The following is a 22,225-nucleotide window of genomic DNA, read 5'->3' as shown; positions in this document are numbered from 1 at the left end:
GAAATCAAAAACAGCCGATTAAGACTCATATATTGCGATACTTACCTACAGAACAACATCTGTTGACATGAGGCAACCATCACCTGCAACACTGCTTATCAATAGCAAGTCTCGCAGTCAGCGACCTTGCAGTGGCTACAGAAGTCTCAAGCAGGTGAGAGTAATCGAACAGCTTCATCGTCGCCAGTTTCAACAGAAACGACAATACGACAGCAAGGCATCTGTTGAACTACCTTCTCTCATACCCAGACATCAAGTCTCTGTATACATACCTCAGACTAAACCGTGGGCTCCTGCCGAGGTGAAGGAGAAAACTGATGTCCTCACCAACGATGGAACGGAGTTCCGACGCAACAAAATACTTCTGCAGCAGCAGCTGCAACACCACCCAAGGGTATCATGCCCACACTAACTAGTCCAACACTAATTACTCCAAAAACAGACAAGAGTCAGACCAACACCCTCAAGAGCATGGTTACAACCAACAGCGGTCGTGTTGTCAGACCGCCTACCAGACTGTAATAAGCTTAACTTAAGCAAGACATCTCCTAAGGATGACAATCATTAGTTTGATAAGGGATTAGTACTTCCTTGTGATTCCTGGTGAGAGTTTAAGTGAAAGGCTGATCTTACGTTTAAAGGATTCAGTTGATCAGTAAGATCAGCGGTGTTAGTTTTCTTCAGTAGAGAAAGTTATTCGCAGGCAAGAATTTCGCTTTGGCTTAATATATCTTAGTTCTGTTGCGTTAGTGGATAAAAAGGGGAGATGTGAACAGATTGACCTTACACCGGTAACACTATTCCATAGGGAACTATTTTTTGTTTCACCGGCAGCGCACGTGAGTCGTCTGCTCGAGAGACACTGGGTGACTGTAGCTGTATTCAAGTACGATCGAAACCTGCTGTTTCCTGAGGTGTTAACAACATATCCAGAACGGGACCACTTGGGGTTTCATGGTTAGAATTGGTCGCCAGCAGCCTATGCTGGTCGTAAGAGGCGACTGGATCGTATGGTCAGGCTTCGTGATTTAGTTGATGGCGCGGAATCGTACTCCGACAGTTTGGATCGTTGCCCACAATATCAGTCACTGGATTGTCTGGTCCAGACTCGATTATTGTTTGTTTGTTGTTTAACGCCGCACTCAGCAATATTCAAGCTATATGACGGCGGTCTGTACATAATGGAGTCTGGACCAGACAATTCAGTGATTGATATCATGAGCATCGGTTCACGCAATTGTTATACGATGACCTGCATCAACCAAGTCAGTGAGCCTGACCACCCGATGCCGTCCTCTGTACTGGTCGCCGTTTTTTGATGGACTATTGCCGAGTGCGGCGTTAAACAACAAGTAAACAGATGGACTGAGAGAAAGAAAGAATTGGAAGGGGGAGGGGGAGGGGGTTATAATGTTCTTGTAGCCGAAATGCCCTCCGGCCCACAGACAGAATTCATAAGTAAAGTAATCACAAAAGATAATCTGAACTGAAGTGTGTATTTTCATGAGCAACTTGAGGAATTCAACTCCTAACGAACGTCTACTCTACAAACATCATTGAACATGCCTTTTAACAACCTTACGTGGGGCTAAGCTCTGTATATATACAGTTGCGCCAAATTTAGTCCTCGTCCAGTCTCTCACAACGTGTGTCTACATCCAGACACTTCAGATACTGGCTGTTATCTTCAAAGTCTGGAAAACGAAACCTCAGACTGTTTGTAAGTGACGTCGAGGAAACGTGGGAGGACAAGAGCTGACCTTGCGTTGTCACCGGAGACTTTCTCCTTGTGCGTGTAACAAGTCTGTCTCATGACCAACCAAATAAATTTTTCCCGAGAATCGGGAGAAAATCAGCTTTATCGACCACGAAACTACTTATTTAGGTCGAACATATACCAACCTCAACACTGCCTGGAGAAATGCGTTAATAAGTTTCCCAAATGAGAAGGGAGCAGCCATTTTGTAATATATGGGTCAACAGAATGCTCGTCACGTTTTGTGGCCGGGGCGTTAAATGCAGAAATAAACATTAATCGAGTATAACCGATTTATTACCGTTTGATTGTGGTTAATCCTTCTGCTCAGAGAGGGATCTTCTGAGTCGCCTTGAGAATTTCTCATTTTAGCCGCGGTTTTTCTATGTTGGCAGACGACACTTCTGTTGCGTGCCACGAGCAGACGTCTTCCCACTTTCCCAACACATTATTGACACCTTCACAAGAAGCAACCGTGTCGGTAACAAAAACATATTGAAGTGTTTTTCCACGATTTCGCGGTCCTAATTTATTAAGACTTACAAATGACTGCGAGTTGTGACCGAAAAAAACTGGCAGATGTGAATGATCTCCTCTAAGAGCTTTTGCAGCACTGCGATGATTGATTTCAACTAAGATTCATTCGATCTCGCATTAACAGATTGTCGAGATTCGTAATGATGTAGAGAGCATATTTCAGTGGTTTCTCTTAAATGAAGTACAAGCTCTGTCACTTCTCTGATTACTCCGAAGACACGAGAACGTGCTTTTCTGTGCGTTAAGGTCTTGGAATATTTAGTAAGTCAATCCTCTCCGCTTACATATTGTTAAAATCAATGTACATAGTTTGAAATTAGTTAGAAGAATAAAAAGAGAAAGGAATTATGTGTTTTATGTTTAAGGATGGTAGGGTAACCTTGTGGTTAAAGCATTTACCTATTACGCAGAAGAAAAAGAAGAAGTTTGATTTAAAAAAATGAGTAAATAGGTGAAGATCTCAATGTTTGTGTTCCATACTGTGATATTGTTGTCTGGCGCTACACGCATGTCTTCTCACTCAATACTTAACTTTAACAATGACCATCGAGTGGTGAATGTCAGCAATATTCCATCTCTATCGCCTGTAAATAATTGAGTCAAGGGTACAGAAATCAGGTTTGTTTTGTTCACTTTCATTTTTGTGAACAGTACTTAAGTTGAACCTATAGCGGTCTGTGTGCTCGTTCACAACACACGGGTTCTATTCACGATATAGGTAAAGGTGGGGTGAAATGGGGTTTAACGTCGCGTCCACGATTATTGCACTTACATAGCGACGTGCATACACGTGTGTGTGTGTGTGTGTGTGTGTGTGTGTGGCTGCTTGTACTAGTCCGGACTGATGCCGATTTATAGTGCAAGGTCACTGAGATACCTTGTCGCAGTTTAACATGAATACCCAACTCAGACACAGTATACTGACTCCGAGCCGACCAGTCCTTGTTTTAGCCTCTTAATACCGGACAGGGTAACTTCTGGCGTGTCGGGACGTAACTCTACAATTGCGGCACCTTACACGACTGGGCCTCCCGAGCCCGTGAAAGGATCGTTTACACATCCATATATCCTTAAAACAGGCAATACATACATACATACATACATACATACATACATACCACATACATACATACATACATACATACATACATACATACATACATACATACATACATACATATATACATACCCTTAAAAAGAACAATTTGTACGTACATATACCCTCAAAAAGGATTATTTCTACGTCCAGATTTCTTTAAAAAGGACTATTTGACATTCATATTACCCTTAGAACGGACAATTTGTACATCCATATACCCTCAAAAAGGACAATATGTGTATCCGTTTCTTTGATTTTTTTCGTGATGTCAAAGCGATCTCTCAAACCCCTTCAAGAATAATGCCCAATTTGAATAATGCATTATTGACTAATGTCCTACTCCATTGTTTAGTCAATTATGCTGCATACCGACCAAAGAGAAGCGCCGTACTATTCCCCGGACGACAGGCATGAAGCACGACATATTGTACTGAATAGACGATACCAATTCCCATCTGTCCAAAGTAGATACCTTTATATAAAAGTCGTTCAAAGTGATGCATCTTTGTCTGAAACCATTAACCTCAGTGAAAAGCCTAGATATTACCATCCTGGTCAGTGGACGGAAATATTTTCATTATCAACCATTGCTCCTTGGAAGCTTCCCTCCGCTTCATGGCACACGTTCAGTGAGCTAGATAAATGATACGTTAGACGTGTAGGCACTGAGCAGCTTGGGGGCAAGATATCCCATCCCTGGTCGTCAGGAACGTGACAATCCGCTTGCCTCTAATGCTCTCTAATGGAAAAAGTCGTATGAGGATCAACTTTGTCATTTCAGAATTCTGGCAGACGATCTGTGGTTTTGTGCAGACGACAGGGATCGTCTGCCCTGTTTCCAGAATTGATTGGCATCAAGAAGTGACGGTCATCTTGACGATCTTGACATGGGACACTTGCCTCATGGGACTGGTTCCATAAAGCGACCATACACTCTTGGGAACGCTCTTGTACATGTGCGGCCATTCGGTCAAAAAATACAAAGTTGAAATAAAGGACAAAAGTACGCAATAATTTCAAATGTAACGAATAAAGGTCAAAATACAAAACAAACAGACACCGGTTACAAAATACAAAGTTGATATAAAAGTAAAAAATGCTTTACAAATTGCAGCGCCATCTGGCGTTCTTTATTGTCTACGTCTTTTAGCAGTCCAGTGTCCTTTTGTGCCCACTGACGTTCTTCAGTACACATTGTTCTTTCTTTTCACATGACGTCTTTTCGTAACATTTGACTATTATATTGCGTACTTTTGACCTTTATTTCAACTTTGTATTTTGTAACCGGCGTCTGTTTTGTATTTTGACCTTTATTCGTAACATTTAATACTTTATTCGTAACATTTTAACTCTGTATACACGCATAAAAGTTGGCAACTGTTGACAATTTGTTTGGTGTTGGTCTTACGTTGACATAAACGTTCACATTGCAAAATACACAAACAGTGCAAATTTACATTTACATTTGCACCTGCTCCAGACATGATGCAATGTTGCTTCTGTAGTAAATATACACACATGTATTTCTACACACGTATGCACATATACACACATTAGTATAGAGGCGCATGTGAACGGGGTATTAGAATGAGGATAGGATGTTTTAAATGTGTAACCAGGCCGATTTTGTGCCAGCGTGTGCCACGCTGTCAACCATTGTCATTTGTGACCAACTCGTGCAATTCCGGGACAAGCCGGTCACGGTACGGAAATATGTGAGTGGTGATGATTAGCCGGACTTGATTATTATACACAGACTGCGTGATGGAATATTTCTGAAGGCGGCATATAACTACATTCAGTCATTTGAAAAAATCATAACACAAATACCACTCACCCTCTTAAGCATCTTCCCGGGACAAGGGAGTTAACTGACTATTGACCAATCAGATTCCACCTTTCTTATCACTTTCATTTGCTTCAATAAAATGGCGTCGTCCAGTGAAGACGATCTCATCGATTCATTGTAATAAAAAGGGTCTTACTTCGCGAAGTGCATCAAATCACATGAGCACCTTTATTAAATACGTGAAAAGATTTGGAAAATATCTATTGACGCTAAGTTGTCGGTACACATGCTTTGCAAATCCTGCAATCGACCGAAATCTGCACGGCTGTTCACGAACCGGATGTCGTTTCGTTTCGCGATTGGATTGGACTATGCATAGACTCGTTAGTCCAGCCAAACTATAACTACATAATTTCAGCCTAGTTCGGCAAGGGTGGAAACTTTTATGGTCAGTTACTCTCTTGCCTCGGGAAGATGCCTCCGGTGTATTTGTGATTGCTCTTTCGGTTTGAGTTTAATTCAGACAGAAAAAACACATTAGACCTTCTCGTCACCCGACCGCGCACCAACGGTACTGTGATCCCTAGCACCGTGAGGTCAACCTAGCAGACGACAGTTGTCGTCTGCGACATTTCCGTATAAATTGCATTTACTGGAAGCTACACCAACTTATTTCACGACTCAGCTGTGAATGAATGGAACTGAAGAGGCTGGGATGAGGACGGTTGTGTTGCATCTGTTCCCTGTGGAATTACTTCAGTGACACAACCAACATTTCTACTGCCTTATTAGCTGACGTTGAGTTAGATCGGTCGGCTGTGTGTTTGGTTCTTGGAGCTGAGCGAGGACTATATACTACTTAAGAGGTGTTTGAATTATTAAAAAGAAATATATTCTGTGTATACGTACGTCGCGTGATTTTGTACCAGAGATGCTATCACGGTATTGTTAAGATTATGTTGACAGTCGTAGCGCTCCAACGCTTTGTGCATCGGGACACAATGTCCCTGCTTCGACACAGACTTATCACAGGCATAGCATTAAAATCGCTTTTTGGAACGGAACCCATGGGCTGGGCGCATGGCGGGATTTTTGTTGAGAAAAACATATTTTCCATCTTTTCTTAAAGACATTCAAACCGAATGATTTGTTTTTTCACAAGACATATTTTTCATGACATCTAGCACGTCGCCAAACCCCAACTCCAAATATCCAATATTTAACGCCACACTCAGCATTAATCCATCTTCCCGGGGCAAGGGCGTGAACTGACTTTAAAAGTCCACTTTCCACTGGAAAACGGACTCTTATAGTCAGTTAACGCCCTCGCTTCTCGGATAGATGCAGAAATCCAGGACCCGTGAAGATCCGGGTTAGAATAGGTCTTCAGCAACCCATGCTTGCCGTACAAGGCGACTATGCTTGTCGTAAGAGGCGACTAACGGGATCGGGTGGTCAGGCTCGCTGACTTGGTCGATGCATGTCATCGATCCTAATAGCGTGGATCGATGCTCATGGTGTCAATCACTGGATTGTCTAGTCCAGACCGCCGACATATAGCTGGATAACCCGTTTAACGAGTGCGGCGTTAAACAACAAACAAACAAACAACAAAGCATAAATCCAGTTATATGCTGTCTGTAGGTAACCGAGTTTGGACCGGACAATCCAGTGACTGATATTATGAATAACGATCCACACCGTCGGGGTACGATGACACGCTTCCAACCAAGTCACCGAGTCTGTTTATATTTATCATTTTTTAAGACAACATAGGATGCTGGGGACCTATTCTAACCCGAAATCCTTCACGGCATGATGTGTGGGTGCCAGGCCGAGACATTTGTTCGTCACTGAAAACCCTCACATTCTTTTCATGCTGAATGGGACAAGTGATGAAGTCAATTTCACCGACGTCCCTGCCTTCTAGCAACGCTTACATTTGTCATAGCTGAATTACTTGTTGTAAGAGTAGGAGATATTCACGCATACATTGATCAATCAGTGTGATTCTTGTACGTGTTCGATCTGATGGCGATGGCAGAAAAGATGAAAGGGATCAAACATCAGGTTCAGCTTGATGGAATTCTTGCAGCGACAGCATCATTCATTGACTGTCATGCAGCCACGCCAGCCTCCTATGTTGAATTCTGTATCGTTTGATGTGGTTTGTTTCAACCAACTGTATGCAAATTGTATTTATAGGAGTGTCTTATTACGAACTGGCATATGGTGATTCGAACATAACGCATAAGAATGACGTGATGCGTTGCTGTAATCGGGGACGGGAGACTTGTTCGGGCCAAGAGGATATTTTGACACATGTGTATTTGTTTCTTGTTGAACGCCGCACTCCAATATTCCAGCTATATGACGGCGGTCTGTAAATAATCGAGTCTGGACCAGACAATCCAGTGTTTGACATCATGAGCATCGATCGACGCAATTGGGATACGATGACATGCTTAACCAAGTCAGCAAGTCCCGTTAGTCGCCTCTTACGACAGGCATAGTCACCTTGTACGGCAAGCATGGGTTGCTGAAGACCTATTCTACCCCAGGTCTTCACGGGTCGGCAAGCATGGGTTGCTGAAGACCTATTCTACCCCGGATCTGCACGGAAGCCGGCACATCTTGTGCCTCAATAAAATCTCCATCCCCAGGCTAATTCCAAAGACTGTCAGTCTCCAAGATGCCCCAAATCCTCACCATGCTATGTAGCCAGGTTCCGGCTACTCTGGTGGATGTGATCAACTGTTGGCTATCCAGCTATAGAGTCAACAGTGGACGGCCCATCTTTATTAAGTAATCGTTGGCCATCCCGCTTTTTAAAACATGGCTCCTTGGTCTTTGACCGTACATTAACTAACTGAAGTGTTAGTTACACACCACTTGTCAATGACGGACCATTAACTAACTGAAGTGTTAGTTACACACCACTTGTCAATGACGGACCAGTGTATCTTCACCTTAATGATCAAAACTGAATGATGATGTTTACCGCTAAAAAATGAACATTTCTTGAAGAGTGCACTTTGCATGTTTTGTCATGACTGTAGGTAAAATTCCCTATGGTCGGAATGGCTTGTGTACACTTTATATGTTTTAGCACACACGCAGCTATCTTCGTTAATCTATCATCGCGATATTTCGTGATTCTGTTTCAAGTGGAGAGGACTATAGGTACATTAAAAAAACATGCCCAACACAAGTTATAGGAGTTAGCTTCGGGGAGGCCCGGGACTCTCTTCGGCATATCACCTAGGACAGGGGGTGAGGAGGTTATTCTTGGAAAACCAAGTCCCCGCAAAAACAATAAGATTACGTCACTAAAGGTTTGTAACTAAACATTTCAAATATTAGACACCAGGTCGGAGTGCTCTAACCGTTACATAACCAACTGTTGGCTAAACGCCTCCCAACCGTCTGCCCCATTTGACCTCGCCCATTGCTATATATCACGAACGCTGTTTGTCATATCCATGTTCCATCTCTCCATCCCCATGATGTCATCGTCCATCTCTCCATTACCCCGTCTCATCATGTCATCGTCCATCTCTCCATTACCCCGTCTCATCATGTCATCGTCCATCTCTCCATTACCCCGTCTCATCATGTCATCGTCCATCTCTCCATTACCCCGTCTCATCATGTAATCATCCATCTCTTCATTACCCCGTCTCATCATGTCATCGTCCATCTCTCCATTACCCCGTCTCATCATGTCATCGTCCATCTCTCCATTACCCCGTCTCATCATGTCATCGTCCATCTCTCCATTACCCCGTCTCATCATGTCATCGTCCATCTCTCTATTACCCCGTCTCATCATGTCATCGTCCATATCTCCATTACCCCGTCTCATCATGTCATCGTCTATCTCTCCATTACCCCGTCTCATCATGTCATCGTCCATCTCTCCATTACCCCGTCTCATCATGTCATCGTCCATCTCTCCATTACCCCGTCTCATCATGTCATCGTCCATCTCTTCATTACCCCGTCTCATCATGTCATCGTCCATCTCTCCATTACCCCGTCTCATTATGTCATCGTCCATCTCTCCATTACCCCGTCTCATCATGTCATCGTCCATCTCTCCATTACCCCGTCTCATCATGTCATCGTCCATCTCTCCATTACCCCGTCTCATCATGTCATCGTCCATCTCTCCATTACCCCGTCTCATCATGACATCATCCATCTCTCCATTACCCCGTCTCATCATGACCATCTCTCCATTACCCCGTCTCATCATGTCATCGTCCATCTTTCCATTACCCCGCCTCATCATGTCATCGTCCATCTCTCCATTACCCCGTCTCATCATGTCCATCTCTCCATTACCCTGCCTCATCATGTCATCGTCCATCTCTCCATTACCCCGTCTCATCATGTCATCATCCATCTCTCCAATACCCCGTCTCATCATGTCATCGTCCATCTCTCCTTTACCCCGTCTCATCATGTCATCGTCCATCTCTCCTTTACCCCGTCTCATCACCCCGTCAGAGTCGAGATAGAAGGGACATAACTCGTAATAGCCACTGGTGGGCTACGATCGAGCCTGGAAATTCCGGCCTAGTACGGCAAGGGTACAAACTGGACTTTTACAGTCAGTTAACGCCCTTGCCTCAGGAAGATGTCATCCCGTCAAAATCATGTCCATCATCCATCGCTCCGACACTCCATCAATCACATCATGTCCATCGCCCATCTCTCCATCACACCATCTCATCATAATTATCAATCGTCCATCTACCAATCCCTCCGTCACCCCACCTCATCATGTCCATCACAGCGGTATAACAATTGTATATGTGACTGTGTATCGGCCCTACAACAGCGAGCCGGTGACCGACTACCTTCTCTCGGTGTCTCTCTCTATACCCAACAAGAGAGACCCTGGACGTTGGGCAGGACCTCTAGAAATACCGTCACTGACGTCCAATCGATTAGCTGGCCATATCAGCTCCCCATGTAGAGCAAGACTGACGTCAAACCTGTTATCTGTTTATCCATTTCATTCACTTTTGAAGAAAATATTATTTGACGTTGAGTTCGTTTTACACGTATTTTTTAACTGCCCAGAATACCTCGGTGAAATGTCACCATTCCATTCCTGATTGATTTACCTGCCGTTCTTCGGATATTTACACATGGCAAGGTAATCATTGTTGTGACGTCAGCACGTCCTTGTGGAAATATAATGTTGTGTTGGAAGATGGGACCAGATTAAGATTTAAGATAAGACAGTCGTGGTATTTCATTGTGCAAGAAGATATAACGTTATTCTCGTAATACATGTTAGCATTCTTTAGGCTGGAACAGGATCAGGCAGCTGTCAGTTAAGAGCCAGCCCTTCTCGTACATTGAGGGTTATTTTCACAATCGAATAACCATTTCTTGTTTGTTTCGTGTTAGTCACCTTCCTACATGGGTGTTTACTTTTTTTGCCCGGCCGCTGTGAATAATTAGGGAGTTCTGGATGTGAGTGAGTGAGTGATTTGGGTTTAACGCCGCTTTTAACAGTATTCCAGTTATAGCGCGGCGTGTCAGCTTAATGTGGGAGGAAAGCCGGCAGTGATGCAGGTCTCAGACGTTTACCACCTCGGTGAAACCCACGAGCACGGGTATGGTGCTGACAAACCTAGAAACATAATCGGGACGATCTGGGATTCGAACCAACCATCATAGGTTTCTGGCGTGCCCAAGGGACGCAACTCTGCACAGCGAATCGTTGCGCCTTAGACGACTGGGCCACCCGTGTCCCCCAGTTCTGAGTGGATTCATATAATGAGCAACATCGCACGCTCAAACGACACGTATTCAAGTTACTGAGGCTGACCACCCGATTCATTAGGTCGCCTCGTACGAATAGCAAAGGTTCCCAATTCTAATCCGGAATCACCACGCCGTCCCCCAGAGTATAAGTAGAACGGATGTGGTATACAAAAAACAGTCAACTTTATGGATGACAACTTCTGGTTTTCTGCAATTATCGAGTTTAGACCGCCTCCGCGCTCTAGTGGTAGAGCGTCAGTCCGGATAGCGGGAAGTCCGGGATTCGATCCCTGGCCGCTTCACACCAAGAGACGTTAAAAGATGGTACTTGTTGTTACCCTGTCTGGTGCTCGGCATCAAGGGGTTAAAACAAGGTCCGGTCGGTTCGGAGTCAGTATAGTTTTTTTACTGTGTCTGAGTGGGGTATTCATGTTAAACTGCGGCATGGTATTTCAGTGAGCTAGCACTATAAATCGGCATTAGTCCGGGATAGTACAAGCAGCTGTATAAGTGCAGTTATCTTGGACGCGACGTTAAATCAAATCTCACCTCACCTCACCTCACCTCACCTCACCTTATCGACTTTTAGATGTAGATTCTGACAGCGTTATAAAGCTGGGGAGACAACAGTGAGTGAGTGAGTGAGTTTGGTTTAACGCCGCTTTTAACAGTTTTCCAGTTATATCACGGCGTGTCAGCTTCATGTGGTAGCAAAGCCCAAAGTGATGCAGGTCTCAGACGTTTACCACTTCGGTGAAACCCACGAGCTCGTGTATGGTGCTGACAAACCTAGAAACATAATCGGGACGATCTGGGATTCGAACCAACCATCATAGGTTTCTGGCGTGCCCAAGGGACGAAACTCTGCACAGCGAATCACGGCGCCTTAGACGACTGGGCCACCCGTGCCCCCTGGGGAGACAACAACCAAGTGAATAACAAAAAGCAAACAAGTAATGAAGCTAGGTGTACAGTAAGGATCAGAGTGAAAAGAAGACTTCTGGAATGTCAGTCATGCTAACGGATATGATATTGGACAACAATGAAGAAACACTTGAACAGTCATATTTAGTATGAAGTGTTACCATAAATAGTATAATGTATTGCACTCGAGTACATGTACAGTGGAATTCCGATAAAATCATTACATCAATCAATCATTATACCGTTCTCTATGAAATCGTCGGGGTTTAGAACTCGGTAATACTCTGTGTCAATATAATACTCGTTGCCAACACTAATCACGAGGAAACATGGTGTTTCGGTATGACGAGATTTCACTGTAATATTTATGTGAGAATAAAACTAGTGATATTGGAATGTTGACCTAGGTGGTGGTTGCTGACTAACTTTTGCATCCAGGCTTCGTTGATTGATCTGACTTGTGATTTAATACTGACTGGTGGTCAGCCGAGACAGGCTGACAAGAGTTATTCCCCTTGCATTGTAGGTAAACACTCCGGGCACTGTTCATATTGTATACATTGTGAGAGTCTGAGAAACTAATGATATTATTTATAATTATTCATGAAATTTTTACTTGCACAATGTTAAATCTTTTCAAACCCAACTTTGTCTGTTAATGACGCTTTCTAAATCCTGAATCATTTTGAGTCCTGTCCGTATATTTGTCATGAGTCGTAATAAGATCTAACTCTCTTGTAGACCAGTCACTGTTTTGCACAAACAAATGGACTAGCTGGTCTGTGCGGACGCCATGTGTAGTGTTGTTTTATGTATTGCTTTGAGATACACTCGGAGTCCGCTGGAGGATGAAGCGCTGCGTTCACATTTAATGCTGAAATACAAAGTGTAGGTTGGTTACCAGGGTTGATATGAAGTTAAACTCAGACTAAGATAACCAGTGTTAATCAGACATTATTTGATCTCTTTTTTTATGAATCATCTGCTCCCGAAAATGCTGAAAAAATATTTTGTCTTCCGGTTTAACCAAAAAATGTGTTGTTAGACATGTTAGGGGTTCTGAAAAAATGCCTTGTTGTATTGTGATGTCCTGCCTGATGTAGTGTAATGTCTTGTGTAGTGTAATGTCTTAGTCTTTATGTAGTGTAATGTCTTGTATGCAATGTCTTTGTCTTTATGTAGTGTAATGTCTTGTGTAGTGTAATATCTTAGTCTTTATGTAGTGTAATGTCGTGTGTGTAATGTCTTTGTCTTTATGTAGTGTAATGTCTTGTATGCAATGTCTTTGTCTTTATGTAGTGTAATGTCCTGTGTGTAATGCCTTAGTCTTTATGTAGTGTAATGTCTTAGTCTTTATGCAGTGTAATGTCTTAGTCTTTGTGTAGTGTAATGTCTTAGTCTTTGTGTAGTGTAGTGTCTTGGTCTTAACGTAGTGTAATGTCTTAGTCTTTACGTAGTATAATGTCTTAGTCTTTACGTAGTGTAATGCCTTAGTCTTTATGTAGTGTAATGTCTTAGTCTTTATGCAGTGTAATGTCTTAGTCTTTGTGTAGTGTAATGTCTTAGTCTTTGTGTAGTGTAGTGTCTTAGTCTTTACGTAGTGTAATGTCTTAGTCTTTACGTAGTATAATGTCTTAGTCTTTACGTAGTATAATGCCTTAGTCTTTATGTAGTGTAATGTCTTAGTCTTTATGCAGTGTAATGTCTTAGTCTTTGTGTAGTGTAATGTCTTAGTCTTTGTGTAGTGTAGTGTCTTAGTCTTTACGTAGTGTAATGTCTTAGTCTTTACGTAGTGTAAAGTCGTGTGTATAATGTCTTAGTCTTTATGTAGTGTAATGTCTTAGTCTTTATGTAGTGTAGTGTCTTAGTCTTTACGTAGTGTAATGTCTTAGTCTTTACGTAGTGTAATGTCGTGTGTGTAATGTCTTAGTCTTTATGTAGTGTAATGTCGTGTGTGTAATGTCTTAGTCTTTATGTAGTGTAATGTCTTAGTCTTTATGTAGTGTAATGTCTTAGTCTTTACGTAGTGTAATGTCTTAGTCTTTATGTAGTGTAATGTCGTGTGTGTAATGTCTTAGTCTTTGTGTAGTATAATGTCTTAGTCTTTATGTAGTGTAATGTCTTAGTCTTTATGTAGTGTAATGTCTTAGTCTTTACGTAGTGTAATGTCTTAGTCTTTATGTAGTGTAATGTCGTGTGTGTAATGTCTTAGTCTTTGTGTAGTGTAATGTCTTAGTCTTTATGTAGTGTAATGTCTTAGTCTTTACGTAGTGTAATGTCTTAGTCTTTACGTAGTGTAATGTCTTAGTCTTTGTGTAGTGTAATGTCTTAGTCTTTATGTAGTGTAATGTCTTAGTCTTTACGTAGTGTAATGTCTTAGTCTTTACGTAGTGTAATGTCTTAGTCTTTACGTAGTGTAATGTCGTGTGTGTAATGTCTTAGTCTTTATGTAGTGTAATGTCTTAGTCTTTATGCAGTGTTATGTCTTAGTCTTTATGTAGTGTAATGTCGTGTGTGTAATGTCTTAGTCTTTATGTAGTGTAATGTCTTAGTCTTTATGTAGTGTAATGTCTTAGTCTTTGTGTAGTGTAGTGTGTTAGTCTTTACGTAGTATAATGTCTTAGTCTTTGTGTAGTGTAATGTCTTAGTCTTTATGTTGTGTAATGTCTTGTGTAATGTCTTAGTCTTTATGTCGTGTTATGTCTTGTGTAATGTAATGTCTTGTGTAGTATAATGTCTCAGTCTGTATGTAGTGTAATGTCTTGCGTAGTGTAATGTCTTGATGCGCAGACTCAAATCCAGCTCTGAAAGCCAACTGTTTTGATTGATGCTACATCTTCTACACGATGACACTTAAACATATACTGCAACCATGTACTGCTACCGCGCACACCATGGGAGCAAGGTTAACCCATTTGTTTCATATGACTATAGTTAACTGTCAGGTCCAAGTAACTTGAGGCCATGTAAGCTTAAACAGTATTCCAGTTATATCAAGGCATGTCAGCTTGATGTGAGAGGAAAGCCTGACGTTGGACAGGACTGAAACGTTTCACATTTCACATTTCTAGGTGAAGCCCACGTGCACGGGTATGGTGCTGACAACCCTAGAAATATAATCAGGGCGAACCTGGGTTTAGAACCCCCAATAATAGTATCATAATATATTCCACTCAAAAGAAGTTGAATAACAACCGATATTTCCATACGGCTGTGTGAAACAAACACACGAACTGCCTTCATATCAAAAGTGTTTGATTATTTGTATATCAGCTTCATGCCTTGGTATTTTGTTAAACCTTTTTGTATGCCTGATTTCTTTCTTTTTGAAAGATATGTCTTTTAATGACCACCAGTTACTCAAATACGATGTCTGTCCGCGTGAAGATCTGTGGACACGTCCGCAGCTCAAGCCTAGTTATGTTAACCCAGAGTGTTTGACCTAGACTGCGTAGTCAGTGAGCCAATCAGATGTCAGCTTTCTAAAACTATTCAACTTTAAGTTATTTCTTTTCACAAAAGAAATCCGAGAGTAAACGAATTGTTTCTTCGATGATACTTCCTTTCTGGTGTAAATGCCACGTACGTGCTGCGCTCAGAAACGACCGGGTATACAATTGCGTGTTTTAGTTATCTGCAATCGGAGCTGGTCCTTCAGGTTCGTTTTCGAGATAAAATAATAATTTCGTCAGCCCATGCAATATCATTGATATTATTAGTTATGGATTATATTCTCATTGTAATAAGTATTTTAGTCTTTTTGTCCCCAAACCTTTTGTCAGTTATTTTAGAGGCCCATTGTAGGCATTGTCCTCACTTGTTATGATCAGTAGATGACTGCCAACAGCAGAATTTTTCTTATAGAGTTAAAGACTCAGAAGGAAAATGAATAAAACTAGTGTGAAAATATATTTTGCATTTAACACGAATCGAACCAGCGAAACAGCGATCACAATCTCACATGAAAGAAGGTTGTCCCGAAACGCAGTTACTTCCCCTAGATAATCACGTGATTATTGTCAACACGATGTCGAAGGTGACGGTGCATATTGAGTATTGGTGAGTAGTTTTTCTTCAGTATTTCTTTACTTGTCCCCGGATAAACATTTCGATAAAATGTACTCATGTGGTGCCATATGTCTGAACGTTCTTTTAAACTGTTTGACAGAACGATTCATTCAGAACAAGCTGAGTTTACCGTGTTTATTGGACAATGCACAGATGATTATTCAGGATTGCTGAGTCGCGTTCCGGCGTTCCTGTCAACACGTTCTCGCATGTGCAAATGGTGTTTATAGGTGGCAGCCATGTAACTTGCGCTTCAATCAGCTCGCTTGACTTGACATGCTTGCACTAAGAGGCAACTAACAGGATCGGGTGGTCAGACTCATTCACATGGTTGATGCATGTCATTGTATCCAAAATGAAAAAAAGCCAATTTCTAGGGCTGCTCATGCAGTCTACCACTGGTATTCCTAGCCCTAATTAACTTGCCTTTTTGTCTCAATGTCAGATTGGGCATATGGAACTGTATTCACTCACTCACCATTCTGAGATCACCAGGTATGGCACTCCTTGGTAGTGAACCCCTAATTTAGTCAAATTATACTAAGTATCTGATTTCAAGATTCCTTGGTTCGATGTGCCTCTTAAGTGCAGTCAAAATCTTTAAAAAAGACGACTGATATTGTAAGAACAGCACAAAATTCTGTAAACCATCTAAATAACATTAATCACCTAAAGTAGGCTAGGGACAATAGTCATAACTGATGCAGTGCCACTGCATTCATAATCATAATCACTGGGGCCAGCAGTTGTACAGACCCGTGAAGATCCGGGGTAGAATAGGTCTTCAGCAACCCATGCTTGCCGTAAAAAGCGACTATGCTTGTCGTAAAAGGCGACTAACGGGATCAGGTGGTCACGCTCGCTGACTTGGTTGATGCATGTCATTGATCCAAATTGCGTGGATTGTCTAGTCCAGACTCGATTATTTACAGACCGCCATCATATAGCTGGAATATTGCTGAGTGCGGCTTTAAACAACAAACCAACCAACAGTACAGAAACCATGTGGCTGCTAGTGATTAACAGTCTTTACACCAATGTCAGTGCATAACGTTCCACTGGACATGCTGACTAGACCCATTCTTGAGAATGAAGTTCAGTTAAAGTGCAGCTAATGTTCATGCTGGGATTTACATGGTCCATCAATCTCCAAGTCAAAAGGAAACTCAGTAATAATAGTGTGGGTCCAAGGCTATGATATGGGGGTGCTAGGCTGTTGATATGTGCCAAGTTGTAAAAAAATATAATCATTCCACATGGTCAGAAGCCATTGACACACAGAACAGTGAGCATACCAGCGTAGAAATGTCAGTTTATGTGTGACATGCAATTTTGATCAATTTATGATTCGAATGTATCTTGTGTGTGGTATTGGCCAGGACCTAGGTTATAATTACAAAAACTGCTTCCATATTTATGTTAATTGGTGGGATGTTGTCAAACACACTTATTCTGTGTTCCAGTGGCGGATGAGGTTACGAACCTCGGTATCAGGAACTCAAGCAATGGCTTAGCTCCCGTACCGAGGCGGAGATCACTGGAGCAGTTGGACGCAGTTGTGAGTATTGTCGGTTTTAAGTAATTCTAGATGATGAACATAAAATGAATACATGACCAGTTTTAAAACATTGTCTCTTGGAGCCGCAATTTCTTGTGCCGAGTTGTGTCTTTTTTGCATGTTTATGCATGTGAGAATCCATTGTTCATGGGTTCAAATCCCACACACCCAGATTTTGAAACTTTATCCTTGGTTTGTCAGCACCATGTCTAAAGGGTAATACAGGAATCCTGTGCGTCTCAGTTCAGACCTGTGAAGATCTGGGTAGAATAGGTCTTCAGCAACCCAGGCTTGCTGTAAAAAGCGACTGCTTGTTGTAAGAGGCGACTAAGGGGATCGGTGGTCAGGCTCGCTGACTTGGTTGATGCATGTCATTGATCCCAGTTGCGTGGATCGATGCTCATGATCACTAGAGTGTCTGGTCCAGACTCGATTATTTACAGACTGCTGTCATAAAGCTGGAATATTGCTGAGTGTGGCGTTAAACGACAAACAAACAAATCATGGGTTCAAATGCAAGAATCATACTGATAATGCTTCTTGGTTTGTAAACACCACAAGTTTCACCAAATTTGTCTGGGACCTACATCACTTTTGGGCTTTCCTGTCACATTATCCTGATTTGCCATATTTATTCTTATCATGCTTATTTATTTGTAGCCTACAATGATTGACTGAATAGGCATTGGCATGATCATGATCATAGGATATGACACTTTTCACCATGTGTTCACAAGCCTCAGTTATTACTCAGTATCTGAACTTAATCATCTTTCAGCTTCATTTGAAGTGACTGTGAATAACAAGCTCGTGTTCTCCAAGCTGCAACTGGCTGGATTCCCCGACCCTGAGGATGTGAGTAGACAGCCTTGATTAGATGAATCTAGTGTGTTTTTTGGAGGTTTCAAACACAGGTTTGATATCAGTAAATTTCACATTTGGAATGCTATAGCCATGATAGCTTTAGGTTTTGAATTTGAAAAATTTACAAGTTTCGATCATGGTCTAACATAGATTCAAAAACTCTGACAGACCAATCGGAATGCAGGATTCTGAAATGTCATGGTTGAATTATATTATTGTAATGATACCAGGCATTGCGTCCACAGGGACTTGTAATGCAAAAATTATCAGCAAGCTATATATTGTCACTGCCTGGGTCATAGTATATATATTAGAAGATCCATGACCCCAGTAGTGACCATGTATAGCTTGCTGATAAATATTTGCATTACAAGTGTCTGTGATTTCATCGATAGTATAATTTATCAGTTTCTGGAAATTATATATCCATTAGATATTTTTGATGAGGGTATTAAAAAACTCTTTATGTATAACAAATGATATCTAGCAGGGATCCTAGGAGTGCAGTAGGGTATTTATTACTGTAAATGTAGCTCTGTGTACTTAAACTTTGAAATTCAACTGTTAATGGGATATACACGTATGTGAAGTATTTCCCTGAATATTTCAGGTCCTCTTGGCAGTCAAGGAAGCAGAACAAGGCCTGGAGCCTAAAACAATCACGGATTCCAAGAGCCCAGGATGCATCATTCTCTAGGTTTTCACTCACTGATAAAGTCCATCAATGCTGAAGCTCTGTATCTACGTCAGAGTTGCCTCCCCTATGGTGGCCTGTGCTAAAACTCAGAGCATGGGCCGGATTTCTGGCGGAGCTCTGACCGAGGAATAGACCATGCAGTGGCGATGGGACTTCTTGAAGTGCCCCTGCTAACCAACTGATATTTTGTCAAACTATGTAGTGCTAATTTCACAAATTGTACCTGAAAACTTTGAAGAGGTCAGCTGAAGTGATTCTAATGAATCGATGATCATATTAGATATGTGTGTCCAGTCGTACACACATTCACTGGTACAGGTACATTTGTTCTGTCAGAAAAAACTATCATGGTTTCCTTATATAATATGTTAAATGATTACATTAACTCATTCCTCAGATCAAATTTGTTCAAATCTTTAGTTCCTAATAAATAACCTATTGATACTTTTTGAAATTATGTTCACAGCCTTCTGATGAATTTCATATAATGGCACACTTGTTGGAGAAATATAGTGTCGTCTGCTTGCCAGTATTTAACGGGTTAACTAAAGTTGTATTCATAGGCAGCAAGATTTTGAGGTTTATTTTGTCGTCATGTATATAATGCATGTTATTTATTGGAATTGAATTATGAGTATTAAAATGTTTTCCCATTCAGTGCAGCTTTCATAATTTCATGAATAGTATATCTTTGGAATATAGGACAACATGTCAGATGCTATACATCACATTTACTTTTCATTAACAATTTCTGATCTATTCAGGAACTGCTCTGTCAAGGTGCACAGAAGTCCACCCTGACCTGAAATACAAAACTGCAAATTTAAACCCAAGGAACTGTTACCATGGTTACAAGATAGAGACACAAGGACTGAAGCTTACCTGAATATTTGCATTATCGATCAAATCTTTTGAAATTAGGGTCTTTTGATATGACAAGGGATCGAACCACTGACCTTTCGCTCTAGCAAACGCTCTATCCACTAGATCACAGAAGTGGTCTAAGTTAAGATATGCACTAAACTATGAGTGTTTATACAACAGACATACAGTAATTATGCAGCCTCATGGACATGGGGATGCTTAAAGGTATTTCTTATAGGGCAGGGTTGAGATCACAAAGGTCATGCCTTAACTTTTTATGAGGCCAAGATCACAGTGAATGGCATTTGCCATTTTCATTGTAATGCTTATTGCTTCAGATATGATTTTAAATCTTATATATGTAGTTGTTATATTTGACTACAATTGCATGACAGGTCACATTGACCTACTTTCAATGACTAGCACATGCAACTTTTTCATTGTTACAATTATGCCTTATATGCAATGTTCCAAGTCAACTTTTGACTTTTAGCCCCTTAATGCCAGCCTCAGGCAGGGTAACAACAAGTACCATCTTTTAACGTCTTTTTGTATGACACGGCCAGAATTTGAACCTCTGATCTTTCACTCTCCGTGCAGACACTCTACCACTAGACCACAGAGGCAGCAGGCTGCAGATGGGAAAGTTTTGGGGGCTTTCACAAAATGTGGGAATGGGGTGCTCTGTTTTTTCCATGTTATACAAATAACTTTCTTGTGACTTTGCAGTAATTTACAAAAAGATTACTGGGCACAACAGCACTTTTTCCAGTTGGATGTGAAATTGCGGTAATACTAGATTTTTTAGCAAGATTCATTTTTCGGAATTTTTCATTTTGAAAGACACACCTAAACATGATAATATGTAAATGGTTATATTATGAGCTTAAATTACAGTTCAGTATGCTTGCCACATACTATATAGGAGTCATTTTCAGCACTTAAAACCCAGTGGTTTCTGAGATTCTGGACTTGTTGGAAATGAAAAACATCTTAGATTGATGGGGGGTATGTGAAAACTCCAGCATCATATCCCTTGTTGTTTCAGGGGACATATTTAAACTGTACAGCCTGCCATGTTTGTTTGTTGTTAACTCAGCAATATTCCTGCTATATGATGGTGGTCTGTAAAGAATCTAAATCATCCAGTGATTGACATCATGAGCATCGATCTACACAATTGGGATACAATGACATGTCTCAACCAAGTCAGCAAGCCTGACCACCTGATCCTGTTAGTTGCCTTTTACGGCAAGCATGACAACATGTTGTGACAAGGTCACTATAACTGTCTGATGGGCAAACACACTTTCACTACAGACAGCCATAACTGCTTGTTGTGTTACACAGTAGTCAGCAATATTCCAGCTGTATCACAGCAGCCTCTAAATATTCCAGTCTCACAGAGACAACTTGAACTTGTAGTAAATTATAGTCTCAGTATAGTTGCTAGTATTAACTATCTTGCCGTATTAGAAAAAAAATTACTGGACCTGGGTCACAGGAGCAAACGAGTTATTGGTCAGTAAATAAAAATATAAGACCCCTATATATAAGTACACAAGACTAGACAGCGGGTATATATTTTTATTTACTGACCAAAAACGAGTTCCTGTGACTTGGGTTCATCTTGGAGCGGTGTATTTGTAAAATTTGTAACTCGTCTCTCATGAATCTACCACAATCAGAAAGGTTCCTCAGAACAGTGTGCTTATTTGCCAACAGACTTATTTACCCTCACCATTTGTGTGTGTGTGTGTGTGTGTGTGTGTGTGTGTGTGTGTGTGAGGGCAGACACTGTTGGTCAAATCCAACTAGTCTGCAGCTCATTTCTGAGTAGTGGGGATGATGTAAAATAGGTTTTGGTAGAAAACAACTAGTCCATTTAGTCCCTCTGGATTTTAACTAGTCTCAGACAAACGGACTAGTAGCCATGTCTAGCTCTCTTTGTCAGGTTGAACAATTTTGAAGCAGCTCCTTGTGTAGGGTCAAAATGGCTTTACACTCCTTTTTTTATAATCAAGCTACGACTATAAGTAGGAAGGAAACAGAATGGGCTTTACGCATTGTACCCATATGGGGAATCGGACCCTGGTATCCATCCATGCCTTATCCACAAACCCCATGTATGATAGGCACTAGATGAGAGTTCCTATTGGCAATAGATTAATACAATCACAACCAATGAAGAGGACTGGCTAGATGACCAGGGCCATGTTAGAGTATGGGACTTACGATTTTTGTAGCGCTAAGATCATTTTGTGCAAGTGGGCCCAGGAAAGGTG

General features: G+C 41.4%; 1 protein-coding gene and 1 long non-coding RNA gene across 2 annotated transcripts; one reads left to right on the top strand and one right to left on the bottom strand.

Moving 5' to 3' along the window:
• Window positions 1-8,632: 8,632 nt before the first annotated feature.
• On the bottom strand, window positions 8,633-9,682 carry LOC139451043 (FMRF-amide neuropeptides-like). The gene has a single exon (XM_071232851.1). The coding sequence runs from the start codon at window positions 9,680-9,682 to the stop codon at window positions 8,633-8,635; it is 1,050 nt and encodes a 349-aa protein (XP_071088952.1).
• Window positions 9,683-15,880: 6,198 nt separating this feature from the next.
• On the top strand, window positions 15,881-19,752 carry LOC139449883 (uncharacterized). The gene is made up of 4 exons (XR_011652197.1): window positions 15,881-15,948; window positions 17,421-17,515; window positions 18,294-18,370; window positions 18,990-19,752. It is a non-coding gene; the product is annotated as an uncharacterized lncRNA (long non-coding RNA).
• The last annotated feature ends 2,473 nt before the right edge of the window (window positions 19,753-22,225 follow it).

The sequence above is a fragment of the Haliotis cracherodii genome, unplaced genomic scaffold, assembly GCF_022045235.1.
Source record: "Haliotis cracherodii isolate W230 unplaced genomic scaffold, xgHalCrac1.p SCAF_8, whole genome shotgun sequence".
In the NCBI taxonomy this organism is placed as follows: domain Eukaryota; kingdom Metazoa; phylum Mollusca; class Gastropoda; order Lepetellida; family Haliotidae; genus Haliotis; species Haliotis cracherodii.
Note: the sequence above shows the minus strand (reverse complement) of the source record. Positions and strands in the feature narration are given on the sequence as shown.

Excerpts from the sequence above, each read along its gene's own strand:
- LOC139451043 (XM_071232851.1), bottom strand. The coding sequence starts at position 9,682 with ATGAGACGGGGTAAAGGAGAGATGGACGATGACATGATGAGACGGGGT.